General features: G+C 39.8%; 2 protein-coding genes across 2 annotated transcripts; one reads left to right on the top strand and one right to left on the bottom strand.

Moving 5' to 3' along the window:
• Window positions 1–918: 918 nt before the first annotated feature.
• On the bottom strand, window positions 919–3859 carry LOC113167094 (polymeric immunoglobulin receptor-like). The gene is made up of 6 exons (XM_026367482.1): window positions 3786–3859; window positions 3119–3445; window positions 2397–2741; window positions 2168–2254; window positions 1724–1836; window positions 919–1041 (listed from the first exon to the last, which is right to left on the bottom strand). Exons 1-6 carry the CDS (start codon window positions 3823–3825, stop codon window positions 919–921), a joined length of 1035 nt encoding a protein of 344 aa, XP_026223267.1. The 5' UTR covers window positions 3826–3859.
• Window positions 3860–4656: 797 nt separating this feature from the next.
• Window positions 4657–8616, top strand: LOC113167093 (L-rhamnose-binding lectin SML-like). Its single transcript, XM_026367481.1, has 9 exons — window positions 4657–4687; window positions 5172–5204; window positions 5539–5643; window positions 6736–6871; window positions 7543–7652; window positions 7756–7800; window positions 7898–8030; window positions 8168–8271; window positions 8575–8616. Exons 1-9 carry the CDS (start codon window positions 4657–4659, stop codon window positions 8589–8591), a joined length of 714 nt encoding a protein of 237 aa, XP_026223266.1. The 3' UTR covers window positions 8592–8616.
• Window positions 8617–15088: the final 6472 nt, after the last annotated feature.

Here is a 15088-nt window from a genome sequence, read left to right as displayed (position 1 = left end):
GTGTCAACATACGTGCTCTGTCGTAGATGGACACAGTTGGAGATGAGCTGGGGACCAGGACCCCTGGAGCAAGTTAAGATCAGGATGTTTGAGGAAACAGTGTCAGGCCTTCACACACAGGACACAGACGGACACACAGCTTATTTTAAAGCTGCATTACTCAAACTTCCTTTGACCATCATTTCTAAATAATAATATAAGGACAATTAAGATGATTTTTCATGAATTTACGTTTATACACCACCACAATTGAAATAAAAACAATTAAGGTGTTATAAGAGTGTAGGCTTTCAGCTTTGTTTTAATAGCTGTCATAAAAATATGGTATTAAGCATGTGGGAATTAGATCTGACCGACTGACCAAAAGGGAATTGACCAGCTCCATTCCCTTGTTACTCACACTAAAAATTATGTCAAACTAATGGAGCAGAGTAACAGTAACATAAAGTGAAAATACTCAAGTATGAGTACCACAAAATTATACTATATATTAAATTATACTGTAATATTAAATTATATATTAAATATTATTAAGTAGCATGTAGTACTAAATGTACTATTGGTTACTGAAAGATCCAAAGGAAAGAAACACAGTTTAAAACAAAGTCAACTAAACAGCAGTAAACTGCATCTATCTTACTTATTAATGTTCACTTTTATTTGTCTGACCATAATGATGTGTGGTAATTTTGGTACAAACTTCCATAAATATGAATTCAGTTTAAGAACTTGTGGCACAGAACAGCAGCAGCCAACATAACAAGTAAGACAGGTGCCTGTGTAGAGAGGAGGAGACGGGAAGGTCTGCTTTTTTTTTGGTTTTCTATTTACATGCTCTTTAACCCACAGTGCACTGAGGTCACAGGACAACTCTACAAACTCAAATATTGGTGCACAGTAACAGATCAAAGTGTGAGTTCACAGATTGTGATGTAAGTCGTGTGTGTGTCTGAGTGTAGAGTAGAATTGGGCCTGATTCCTGGTGGCTGGATCGAGGCTCTGGTAGGTAGAGTCAGGAGGATCATTCTCATTAATAACAACCTGAAACAGTATCAAAAAGATATTTAACAGAGAATAAAAACTGAATCTATTGTGTTCAAAGTGTTGTGAGAGCAGGAGACAGAATAAAAACCACTGCTCTTGGCTTTAACCACAGTGTGTTCAGACCTGAGGTGGGAGACTGAAGCCAGGAACTTACATTAGTCTGGACTCTACATTAGTTCTAATACGTTTAAAAGTTTCAAAAGTCTCAGTGGAAGATATTTTAAAACTTGTTGTCTAGAGTTCTTTGAGTTTTCTGTACAGTAAACTAATGGCTATAGAAAGTCACCTCCATGTTTCTGCCGTCTCTGCACCTGTGGAACACACAAAGAACTTTTCTCTGTTGTGTCTGAGAAATTGTTCAAAGTGCAGATGAGGTTGGTCACAGTTACTGAGAAGCAGCTGCATAAAACAGCCAAAGAAAAAACACACGAAATAAAATCTTTATGTTTCAGGAAACATCCCAAATGAAAGAATTTAGAGAAATTTCTTAACTGTTTGTTCCTACTGTCTATCGACTAATGTATAAACAACAAGTATCACAACAGTAACAGCAGATCCTAGATTGAAGCAGGACAAATGTACAGTGAATAGTATATATTAATATTATTATATATTAATATTATACAGGTCAAATAGATGATTGGGTCCGGTTGTCTGCCTGTGTGCGTGTGTGCATCACCTGTTTACCACCTTTGGGTTTACAAAACCTCTTCCTGCAAAATATCAGCACAACCGCAGGTAAAAGAAGCGCGACGATGACGAGAGACACTCCAGCATACAGCACCACAGTATCTGTTGTACATATACATATATTACATATATTTACAACTACTTTGAATGGGAGCATCAATCTAGAGTCTGAAAGTTGACCTGGTGTCCAGTATGATCACACAACAGGACTCAAACATCTCTTTAACCAGCACGTAGGACTGTTTAACTACAGATGAACAATAATGTTGGTAAAATACATGAACCATGTGTGAACCTGACAACACACAAACATTGTTCAACAGCCTGTTTTTTTTTCAGCCTTCTAAGTATTTATTATGATCAGTGGTAAAAGATCTTACTGCTAGATACTGATTTTATAGATATCAAACCCTGTGTGTGGATGTTCCTTTACCGGTTCTCTCAGTTTGACGCTGTCCAGACTGAGGAGTGATTCCAGGAAAAGCTGATAGAAGTGTGGAGCTTCCTGATCTGGGTGGAGCTGTAAATAATGACAAACACATTAAAAATATGGAGTTCTGAGCCTCCACCAGTGTACATCGTGATGGAAATAGTAGTAACTACGTCAGTTTGTTTAAAACTCCACAGACATGAAAAAATAAAATCCCATTAGTTTTATTTACACTGTGTAAACTCATCATTTAGAACAATGAGGGCAAACCCCAGGGTGGACGTGTTCAGGCCACACCAGTACCATCCAGAGTCCGACTCTGTCAGCTGTGTGATGGTCACATGCACAAATCCTCCTCCATCCAGTCCTTTCACGTATCGGAGGCTGTATCTGCCACTGAGAGCTCTGTAGCCATCTGTTTCAACAAGAACGTCATTTCCTTCACATTGCTCCTTACAGAAGAACCTCCAGTGTCCAGGCCGAGCAAAGTAACACACAACTGAAACATATCTTCCAGCTTTTGTTTGGAGCTTTGTAGAGCTTTCTTCAGATGAATAGCGGTCTACACCGAGCAGTGCTGTTGAAACAGATAAACGAGTTTAGATTCATCCACCAAACACACAAAACAATATTATCAGCTCTCCAACGTTCATCATAGAATTGGTTTCTACTGGATTCATTACATTTTCACACACACTTATAACTAATTAACTCAGCTAATATTTTGATTATCATATGTGTAGAAATGAACCTTTTTGACATTTTTACCTGTTTCCTGCCTCCTGCGTATGGTGCACGTATCATTAAGATTAAGATATTATTGGATGTATTTATGTGTATGTATGATATCACAGTGATTATAAAACTTCTAAACTTTTAAAAGCAGCTGTCGGTGAACATTAAAACTTTTCTTCAGACCTCCTGAAGCATTTTCACGACTTAACTTCAACTCACCGTCAGCAACAAAGATTTCAGTCCTTTTGTATAAAGTTGGTGTTGAAGGTCTGTCCAAACCACACCAGTACTGTCCCGAGTCAGACTTGGTGAGCTGTCTGATGGTCATTAAAAACCCCTCTCCATCAGGTTCCATGCTGTACCTTCCACTTCGAGCTCCGTCACCATTCGTTTCAATGACAATGTCTTTTTTTTCACATTCGTTCTTACAGAAAAACTTTCTGGTTCCAGATGATGAAAATGAGCAGTTGACAGTCACATCTTCACCTTCAGTTCTTGTATGCAGAATGGTTTTTGCACTGACAGTGTTTCCATCCTGCAGAGCTGCTGAAAAGATGAACACTCAGCTGTTACTGATTCTACTTAAAGGATGCTGCAGTCTGATCACAGTATTTCCCACAGATCCATGGTTGATTCACAGTCGATGATTCTTGTTATAGGTCATTTGTTATTCTTTCCATTAACAGTGAATCTTAATTATGAAGTCATGAAGATTATATTAATTCTCTCTGAAGTTTATCTGAAGAGAAACTGAAGTTTCTGTTTTACGACTCACTGAAAATGTGAATTTATCCTTTGAATTGACCCGAATTTAAAAAGTTTCAATTGACCTGAATTTGATCGTCATGTTTAACCACGTCTCTCATGACAAAGTGAATGTACTCACAGATGAGGAAGAAGCAGATCAAAGTGGGAAAGTTGTTCATGTTGAGGTTCTGATGGTTTCACGCTGCTTCTTTCTCCTTCACTGATAGAACAGGAAGTTTTCACGTTTCTAAAATGATGAGTCCCTCCTCCAAACACAACACAAACTGCTCTGCTCTCTTCCTCTATGTCAGAAGTCATTGGCACATATGTTTATCACTTTACTGTGTAAATTATGTCTGACTATTATTATAGGTGTCATTAACTTCCTGGTATTTAAATCACCTGTAACTATTATAAGTGGTTTAATTTTCTCATTCCTCCTCAACCAAGTAAATAAATGCAGCTTCACCACTGGACAGTGTGGAGGAAGTTTTGAAATTCGTGCTGATCCTCATCCAAACAAAGAAATGATGAGAGAGAAGTCTGTTTGTCTTTGTCGTTTTATTCGTCACCCGGGGAGAGCTGTACACATAACATGTGGTACGTGACAACTCTGAATCTCTATGTCCACATGCTTCTTTTTCTATGTGTGCTTGAAGGCGTAAACAGACTTTCTACCAATCGGATTTACTCATTTTACGCTTACTCAGACCTCATCAGGAAAAGATCAACATATTATCTTAACCAGACATTGGGGTATTGTTCTTAAGTAATGCTATCAACACTTATCTGGGTTCACTGAGCATCCTGAGTTTTCTGAACACTCAGTTGTATAGATAAAGGAAACACATGTTTTAGGATTCAGCTGAGTCAGCACAAAACATCAAACAGTCACAATGTCAAATTTCTTCTACAACAGTTGAAACCCCACAGCATAAATACCCGGTGACAGAAACACCTTCAGTTCAGCTGTTCATCTAAAACCAGATCAGGAACCAGGTTCAAACACCATGTTCTTCTCCAGACTCATCTCTACACTGTGTAAGTACATAACTGATGATGAAAAGATGAATTATGTGTCATGTTTGTAATTTGACAAGATTTGTGTTTTTATACAAATGTATTATAATTAAGTATAAATAAATATAAATAAGTATTTTAATTGTTAGTTACAGTTTTTCTTACATCTGGAACAGAAATATGAGACTTCAGAAGGTTCTGTTAAGAAGAGTCTTAAACAAATTCACAACTTTCTAATGTTAAGAAGCTGATATTAAATCATTGTTAGTCATGTTCATTATAACATATAAAGACATTCTAAAAGAACGTACACATAAATCCTGTCAAACCTAAAAGTTATGAATGGTTTTAAAAACTTAAGTATTAGTTATAATGTTTTAACCATTAAAGACCAAACATAAATTGGACACATTAATAAAATATTATCATAATTTATTAAAACACAGAGTGCTGTTAATAAAAAAGTGAATAAACGTTAACATGTTTCTTTTCTTTCCTCTTTCAGTGCTGACAGCAACATGTTTACTCATGAGTTCAGGTAAATGACTGAATGTCCACTCACACAGTACAATATGTTTTAATAACGTGCTTCTCTGTTAACCTTGTGTTTTAATATTCGTTTTTTGGTCTCAGGCATCTAAATAATAGATTTCTACACTTTATATTAAGATATGCCTCATGACACAGCGTAACTGTTGATTTCCTGTAGCTAAGAGTTGGTTTTTATTCTACCTGATCTTGATCTGAGTGTTTATGTCTAAACTTACATTTAGCAGCAGTCGACTGACCTGCTGCAGTGTCACCAGTAAAAATATCAATTACCAGCGGGTGATGTTTGCTCCATCCTTATTATATTGTTAATTTCATTGCAGGCTTCTCTGCAGCTACACTGGTTTTCCCGTCCACTGTGACCGCCTTGTCCACAGAGAGAGTGATCACCTGTGATTACAGCTTCTACGTCCAACGCTTGAGCTGTGGTACGACTGAAAACCTGGTTGATGAGGACCTGTAGGGATGTTTGTCATATTCAGTCACCTTTAATTAATCTGCTTCACCCTTGAACTGGCGTTAGATTATTTGCTCACAGACAGCTGTCCTTTACATTAAAAGCTAATGTGATATACATATATGAATATAAATACAGTACTGTGCAAAGGTCTTTGGCACCATAATTGTTTTCTTTGGTTTGGCGGTGCTATTATAAATAAGAATATATACCTACATTTATATTGTACTCACTTGATTAGAGTACAGCTAGTGAACATAGGAAAAATGTTCACAGTGATAAAATACACAAAGATTACACATGACATTATGTTGGCTAAAGTGACAAATATTAAATATAAAATTTTTAGATTCCTGTAGAGGAATCTGCAAAGGTCAAGGACAAAACAGTAGTAGAAGATCTGATGAGAAGTTTCCCAGAGTTTCTTCTTTGAGAGATCAGAAGTCCAGCAAGGACCTGGTTCAGAATCTGGCAGCTTCATGTGGATGCCGAGTTGGACCTTACAGAGTTGGTCAGCCTGAAGAAGCTGGACCAAAAATGTTTTGTAGAGGGAGAGAGGCCAAGAAACTACTTTTTGTAATTCTAGGTTTAAAAAATAAAAAAGAGAGAAATAAATACTAGTGATCGTTCATAAAATAACAAAGCGCATTGTGCCTAAGACCTTTGCACAGTCCTGTACATATGTATGCACCACCACTAACTTGACCCTGCTACAGGTTTGTGTGTCACATTTAATAATAATAATAATAATTAATACTTTATTGATCCCCTTGGGGAAATTGTGGGTGGACAGCTGATAGACGGTATGTCAGCGCTACACTACGGGGTTTTGGCGTCTTGTCCAAGGACACCTCAGCAAGTAGCCAGGAGGAACTGGGAATCAAACCACTCACCCTGTGGTTCATAGGCGACTGCTCTACCACCTGAGCTACTGCCGCCCCATTATTTATCTACATCTGGGAAATATCAAACATTTCTACCCTCATCATTTTGTTTTTCTATTCTATTTCTGCTCTATGACTATATTTCAGTGTTTTAGTCTGTTTTCCATGATGTGTAACAGAGAGCGGAGTGATCGGTGTGCAGGCAGCTCTGTACGGACGTGCAGACAGTGAAATCTGCAGCCAGGGCATGTTTGCATCTCAGACACTCAGAACAAACTGCTCACAGCAGGGCTTTCAGCGTGTCCTCCAGGCAAGGTACACAAACAATCTTTTTTTATTGTAAGAATGCAGTACAGTTATTGCAACATATCTTTAGAGCGTAATTTCTAAGTTCAGTTCACAGAGATACTACATGGATTTGGTGTCTTGTCCCTGATCACGTAGACATCCAGCCACAAAGTACCAGGAGTCAAACCAATGACCCTGCATGACTCCTGAATGAACCAAGTGAACACTTACCAACAGTAAACCACTGTCTTCTATCACATGTACTGATTGTGGAGTCACTTCCTCAGACTCAGATTTCTGTGGGAAGTAGAATCAGACACTTAAAATATGTTTTATTGATGTGTACCATGCCGACAGGCTGAACTTAATAACAGCATAATCTTTCTTCTTCTTTCTAATTTTAGTTTGTCTAAACTTTGATCTTTGGTTCCATCGATATGAATCGACATCAACTGTACTAATATTGTGGTTGTAGAGCATTGGTCTGTTTGTTTCTGAGCTGTATAACTAGAATAGTAATAATGCTGTGAGTACTGTGGATTACTATAAAATAGAGTCAATGTCCCCTCTGAGTTCATTTCATACATTCCCCTTGACTTATCAAGAGTCTTAGTAAATAACATATGCTTCACAAATCATAAAGAGGGAGGTTTGTGTTGGACGAAACATAAAATGTAGCTCTTTTTTCCTCCATGCAGGTGTGATGGAAAGAGAGAGTGTGAATTAAGCCAAAATGTTGTTCGTACTTCTGATCCCTGCTTTGGCACCTACAAATACATTGACACCACCTACGCCTGCTTCCCAGCAAGTCAGTTAGCCTTCATGTTTCTACATCACTGATATGATGACCAATTTAAACCATTTTAAGTGTAAGTGCATATATCTAATGTGATGTGTCTTTATTTTAACAGGACACATTGTAGTTTGTGAAACCTCTTATTTAAACCTTCGCTGTGGTAAGATCCAATTCTCTCTTTTAGAGTTTTTGTGAATCATAATATTTTTCGCTTCATTAGTCTCTAAACATGTTCCATTTCCTCCTGTTTTTGTCAGATGAAGGACAGGTTTTATTCGTCTACAGTGCTGACTATGGACGCCACGACCGTACCACCTGCTCTTTTGATCGTCCAGCCGTGCAGGTCCAAAATGTCCAGTGCTCACTGCGTGTTAACAAAGTTGCTGAAAGGTGTAGTTTCTCCTTTCTTTTCTTAAATAGTCGTGATGGAAACCATAACAGTGAATGTTCCCTCATATTACAATGTACTTTCCAGTATTTTGTGCACATTCAAGCTTGTATTCACTTACATCACTCTGTCTGCACAGATGTAATGGGAAAAGCAGCTGTACTATCCAGGCGACCAACTCAGAGTTTGGAGACCCCTGTGTCGGCACTTACAAGTACCTGGAGGTGTATTACACATGTCACTGTGAGTGCAGCTCTTTCACCCATGAACTATGGGAAAACAGCAGTGATGCTGAGGTTCAGTAGATCCACTTCATTTAGTGAAATGACATTTATTCTGAATTTCTAGTACAGAAATAAGTGAAAGTTAATGTGACAGTGGAAGAATTCTGTGTGACAAAGTTAACTTGACAAACGAGTGTTTCCAAAGTCAACAAATGAACTTTGACTGTTGTTTTATAAAACTCTGTTCTGCACTAACAAAACCTTTTGTTCCATCGTGATTGTTAATCTGTCTAAAAAGTAAATTGTATCTTTTGTTTTGCAGCTCCAGTGTTTTACTGAAACCACACTGACCTGACAACATGAGAGCTTTTAATGAAATGTTGAACTAATCAGAAAACCAATTAAACAATTAAAAGTCCAGATACAGTATATGGCCAAAAGTATGTGGACACCTGAAAATCCCTCCTCGTGATTGTTGACAGTCAGATATGAGACCATTCAAACTGGAACATCCACAGACTCCTAGTTATATACTGTAATTGAATCAACAGAAAAATCTCAGTGAAATATTCCTGATTTAATGTCTCTTTGATTCATAGATTTTTCTACTGCTGTTATTTCTGTATTCTGTCTCCTTTGTATTCTTCTGGGACTAATTTCTTATCTTACTATTCAAATAAATAGAACTTGCATCAACAACCTGTCTGGTCTTATATACACACCAGGGTCATGTTCTTCCTGATATTCCTGTAAAATATTACTTGAGTGTTCATTCTTTTCTCCAAATATTGGACCAGTGAGGCCAGTTTCTTTATTTTTGCTGTAGACTGAGATGATCTGAAACCCCCTGTAGGATCCATCTAGATCTGATTTCATCAGCTGTGTGATGGTCACAAACACAAATCCTCCTGTACGAGTTCCTTTTAAATATTTGATGCTGTATCTGCCTCTGAGCTGTGTCATCATCTGTTTGAAGGAGAATGTTGTGTCCAAACCACATGTGTACAGTCCTGAGTCAGACTCGTTCAGCTGTGTGATGGTCACTAAAACATCTCTTCTGTTATATTTGATGCTGTATCTGTGACACCAGCTGTTTTAGTGAGAAGGTTTTCTTCTCACTAAATCATCTGGGGACAGATAAAAAAACAAAAAGAGCATCGAACAGAAACATTTCCTCCTTTGACTCGTGCACAGACAGCGATTGGTGCATTGACAATGTTTCCATTCTGCTGAGCTGTTGGAGAGACCAACAGTCAGTAGTTAGTTAGTTTTTTCCTGTAAGACGTCTCACAGAGTCAAACTGGGAACTGCCCAGTTCAACCAGTCTGTGACTGTTGATGACAGATTTATACTGGTTTGTTTCTTTTTTTAATCCACCATCTTTTAGCCTTTCTGCAGTTTCCCTGTTTACATACGTAAAGGAGCATTGAGCGCTGAAACTGCTGCGTGTGCACGAGATACAGTTTGTTCCAACTGGAAGTTGAGTCATGGCGACTGGACCTCTCTCTTTCTAGATCAAAATGTTTCACTGCTCTTTAAAGCAGCTTCTTCTTCAGTCTGAGGATAGTTGGAGAGATTCCTGAGACTGAAGAAGCTGCAGGTTCTGTAGCTGAAGATTAGTTTAGCAGCTGAGTGAACATTTAATTTAAGGAAGTAACAAGTACTGATTCTGAGAAATTGAGAAACTGAGGAACTGTGCTGCAAATGTAAGACTGAGCAGATGTGAGTATTTTTGTCAAAGTGAATATATTCACAGAGGAAGAAGAGACAGAACAACGTGTGAAGGACTTCCATGTTGAGGCTCTTATGGTTTAAGACTTCCTCTCTCTTCTTCACTGATAAACCAGGAACCTCCTGCAAACCCAACACAAACAGCTGTGCTCTCCTCTGCACTTATTTCTCTATGTTCATGTGTATTTTAATAAATTATTCCACAGTTTCTAATGCAAATCAACAGTTAGTTGCTGACACAAGCATTTTCAGATCACTTCAAACTTCATTCTCCATCGAACACGTTCCAGTTCTGCTTCCCTCCTGTAGCATTACTTCATAATTAACTACAGGGGGCTGGAGGTTTTTTCTTCTTGGTACATTTTCACACCCCTGGTTCAGTTAGACTGAACAGCAGCTGAGTCCATGTTTGGTCATTTCTTACTGTAACTGTCCAGTTAAGACACGAGGAAGCAGAACCACGTACTTGATTGACAGGAGGGTTGACTGAGGTCAGAATTGTAGTTAACGGTCTTAAGGATTTGATTTTAATCACTGGATTTGAACATCACAGGACCCTAAAGTATCAGCTGAATCATTTTCACTCCATCTCTCTCCATAAACTCATTTAGTTTTCAAATTAGAGGAATTCAGATTAAAATGAACAAGAATGTTCACATGATAAACATGAGTAACAGTCATCAATGTTGGGCCTACTGGGATATTTTAGCCATGCAGGAGGCTCATCTCCTGGGCAGGAGGACAATTAAGTTGTACCATTTTTCTCTATATGTGTGAACAGCCTGGCTTTGGGTCTGTCTGAATAGGAGCTGACTGAGGCTCTCTCTCATTCTCTTCATCCAATTCAGTTTCCAAAGTGAAGATAACGTGTCTAGATGTTCAGCGTGGCCTGTGTTACAGTTTGCTAAGAAGATCATACGTTATTAACGATGATGATAATAATAAAATACTGAAATAACTGGAAAATGATTAGTCAAGTTTGCAGATGTTAACAGCAGGGAACTGTTCGAGTTCGTGTCATGGTAAGAGCAGCAGTAAGATCTTTAACAGTTGCTGGACGCCATTTCTGCTAAAAAGAGGAAGCTAAAACTGAAGCTGATAAGTACCTCGCAGATGCACATTTTGGACTTCCTTCTACTCTTCTACAGACTTTGCAGAGCAGTGAATTTTCTGGTTTCAGGTTATAGGATTAGAGACTTTTGTGTTTGCAGCACTTAAGATATGATATAGTCACAGTGTGAACCAGAGACATATTATAAAAAGGAGAAGCTAAATTTACAGCAACAACTCACAACATTTATTTCAGTTATTCTAACTCATCCTCATCATTATCATATTGTTGCACCTACAACTCTGAATCATCACCAACACAGAAGGAACAAAAGTGAAAGAGAGAGAGAGAGAGGAAGAAAATATAAGCTGCTTCATCTTCCTGACTGGTCAGAGAGATTCTGGACAGACTGAAGTGAAAGAAGCAGTTCTCTGACTTTTCTCTATCAGGATGAAATACACAATAAAGATCCAACATCACCTGCTCTTCGTCTTCTTATCAGGTGATTGGTTACCTGACTGTGTATTTAATAATTAAATCACTGTTTATAACTGGTTTTGTTCGTTCATTTAGTCTGTTCTCATGATTCTTTCTGCTTTTACAAACATTCATCATTATTTGTTGTTGCTTGTTCACTGTGCTTCTCTTCTGCAGCTCTATGTGGTGGGAACACTGGGCTGGTCAGTGCAAAGCTCACAGTGGTACAATTGACTGCTACTTGAATCTGCCTGGAAGCACGAAGTTCTTCTGTAGGAATCAATGTAGAGAAGAAGACATCCTAGTTAAAACAGATGGTGTGACAGCTAACAATGGTAGATACAGTGTTAAATATAGCGATGGATCATCTGGAAGAGGAATTCTGTCTGTGACCATAACAAATATGATCAAGTCTGACTCCGGACCGTACAGATGTGGTCTGGGCAAATCTTCAACTCCAGATTCATATTCTGACTTTGAGGTCAGAGTTTCAGATGGTGAGTTTCTGTTTAAATCATTAAATCTCATATTTGAGGATGTAGTAGTTTAGCGATGGAATAGATCTCAAAGAAATGACTCAGCACCAGTTAAACTATGGAAACACTGTGAAGTTCATACAGTAACTGTGGACTCTTCATTTTTCAGATCTCTTGGATAAAAATGCTGGTTTTATCAATACTAATGTTGAAGGAGACACTTTGAGAAGTCCATGCTTTGTTGAAGCGAAAAGAAGCAGATTCTTTTTCTGTAAATACGAATGTAATAAAGAGGAAGACGTTCTCATTGAAACCGATCAGAAGAACTCTCAGAGCGGCAGATACGGCATTGAATACATTGATGGATCTGTATTTGGACTCTATGTGACCATCCAGCAGGTGACCAAGTCTGACGCTGGACGGTACAAGTGTGGTTATGGCAGAGCTTTGTCTCCAGATTCATCCTCTGAATGGTTTTCTGTCATTGTCATTGATGGTGAGTTTTTTATTCAGTTACATGAGAATATTTATTCAAAGCAGATTCTTCTTCTCTTTCATCTTTTCCCATCAGGGGTCGCCACAGTGAATCATCCTTTTCCACCTCACTCTATCATGAACATCTTCTACCCTAACACTAGCCAACCTCATGTCCTCTGTTAAGACATCCATATATCTCCTCTTTGGTCGTCCTCTTGTCCTCCTGCCTGGCAGCTCCATCTCCAACATCCTTCTACCAATATACTCACTATCCCTCCTCTGAACATGTCCAAACCATCTCAGTCTGGCCTCTCTGACTTTGTCGCTAACTCAGTCAACGTGAGCCGTCCCTCTGATGTACTTATTCTGTCTAACCTGGTCACTCCTAAGGAGAACCTCAACATCTTCATCTCTGCTACCTCCATCTCAGCCTCTTGTCTCTTTCTCACTGCTACCGTCTCTAACCCATAGAGCAGAGCTGGTCTCACCACTGTCTTGTACACCTTTCCTTTGAGTCTTGCTGACACTCTTCTGTCACACAACACTCCTGACACTTTCCTCCACCCGCTCCAACCTGCCTGCACTCTCCTCTTCACCTCTTTTCCACACTCCCCATCACACTGAACTGTTGACCCCAAGTACTTAAACTCCTGCACCTTCTTCACCTCAGCCTCCTGTAACCTAACGCTTCTACCTTGATCCCTCTCGTTCAGACACATGTATTCTGTCTTACTACGACTGACCTTCATGCCTCTTCTTTCCAGAGCAAACCTCCACCTTTCCAGCTGTTCCTCCACCTGCTCTCTACTCTCACTGCAAATCACAATGTCATCCGCAAACATCATTGTCCAGGGAGATTCCTGTCTGACCTCATCTGTCAGCCTGTCCATCAACATAGCAAACAAGAAGGGACTCAAAGCTGATCCTTGGTGTAGTCCCACCTCCACCTTGAACTCCTCTGTCTGACCTACAGCACATCTCACCACCATCATACTTCTCTCATACATGTCCTGAACTACTCTGACGTACTTCTCTGCCACTCCCGACGACCTCATACAGTACCACAGCTCCTCCCTCGGCACCCTGTCATACGCCTTCTCTAAATCTACAAAGACACAATGCAGCTCCTTCTGTCCATCTCTGTACTTTTCCATCAACATTCTCAAAGCAAAAACAGCATCAGTGGTGCTCTTACGGGGCATGAAACCATACTGCTGCTCACAAATCTCCACCTTCTTCCTAAGCCTGGCTTCCACTACTCTTTCCCACAGCTTCATTGTGTGGCTCATCAACTTTATTCCTCTGTAGCTGCTGCAGTTCTGCGTGTCACCCTTGTTCTTAAAGATCGGAACCAGAACGCTTCTCCTCCATTCCTCAGGCATCTTCTCACTCTCTAGAATCCTATTGAACAAACTGGTTAGAAACTCCACTGCTGCCTCTCCTAAGCACTTCCACACCTCCACAGGTATGTCATCAGGACCAACAGCCTTTCCACTCTTCATCCTTTTCAGAGCCTTCCTAACCTCATCCTTTCCAATCTCTGCTATTTCCTGCTCCACAACATCCACATCTTCCTCTCTTCTTTCCCTGTCATTTTCCTCGTTCATCAGCTCCTCAAAATACTCCTTCCATCTTTTCTGCACACTCTCCTGGGTTGTTAGTACCTTTTCCAGATGACACACCTAGCACCTTCCTACCTGTTTCCCTGATAACCTCTGCTGTAGTTTCCCAGTCATCTGGAAGCTCATCCTGACCACCCAGAACCTGTCTCAACTTCTGTCTGAATTCCTCACAAGTTTCTTCATTCTTTAACTTCCACCACTTGGTCTTCTTTTCTGTCTTCCCTCTCTTCTTCTTCCTGACCTCCAGAGTCATCTTGCACACCACCATGCGGTGCTGTCTGGCTACACTCTCTCCTACCACCACTTTGCAGTCACTAACCTCTCTCAAATGACCTCGTCTACATAGGATGTAGTCCACCTGCGTACTCCTACCTCCACTTCTGTATGTCACTCTATGTTCCTCTCGCTTCTGGAAGTAAGTGTTGACTACAGCCATTTCCGTCCTCTTAGCAAAGTCCACCACCATCTGTCCTTCCAGATTCCTTTCCTTCACACCAAACCTGCCCATCACCTCCTCATCACCTCTGTTGCCCTCACCAACATGCCCATTGAAGTCTGCTCCAACAACAACTCTCTCTCCTCTGGGGATACTCTCTATGACCTCATCAAACTCACTCCAGAATCTCTCCTTCTCTTCTAACTCACAGCCAACCTGTGGAGCATACCCACTGACTACATTCATCATCACCCCTTCAATTTCTAGCTTTAGGCTCATCACCCTGTCTGAGACTCTTTTCACCTCTAGAACATTGTTCACAAACTCCCCCTTCAGGATCACTCCTACCCCGTTTCTCTTCCTATCAACACCATGGTAGAACAGTTTGTATCCTCCTCCAATGCTACGTGCCTTGCTGCCCTTCCACCTTGTCTCCTGCACACACAGAACATCTACCTTCCTTCTCTCCATCAAGTCTGCCAGCTCTCTGCCTTTCCCTGTCATCGTGCCAACGTTAAGAGTCCCTATTCTCAAACCTATGCTCCTGCCTTTTCCCTTCTCTCTCT

This window comes from Anabas testudineus, chromosome 7 (assembly GCF_900324465.2).
Source record: "Anabas testudineus chromosome 7, fAnaTes1.2, whole genome shotgun sequence".
In the NCBI taxonomy this organism is placed as follows: Eukaryota; Metazoa; Chordata; class Actinopteri; order Anabantiformes; family Anabantidae; genus Anabas; species Anabas testudineus.
This window is presented reverse-complemented; position numbering and strand designations above follow the sequence as displayed.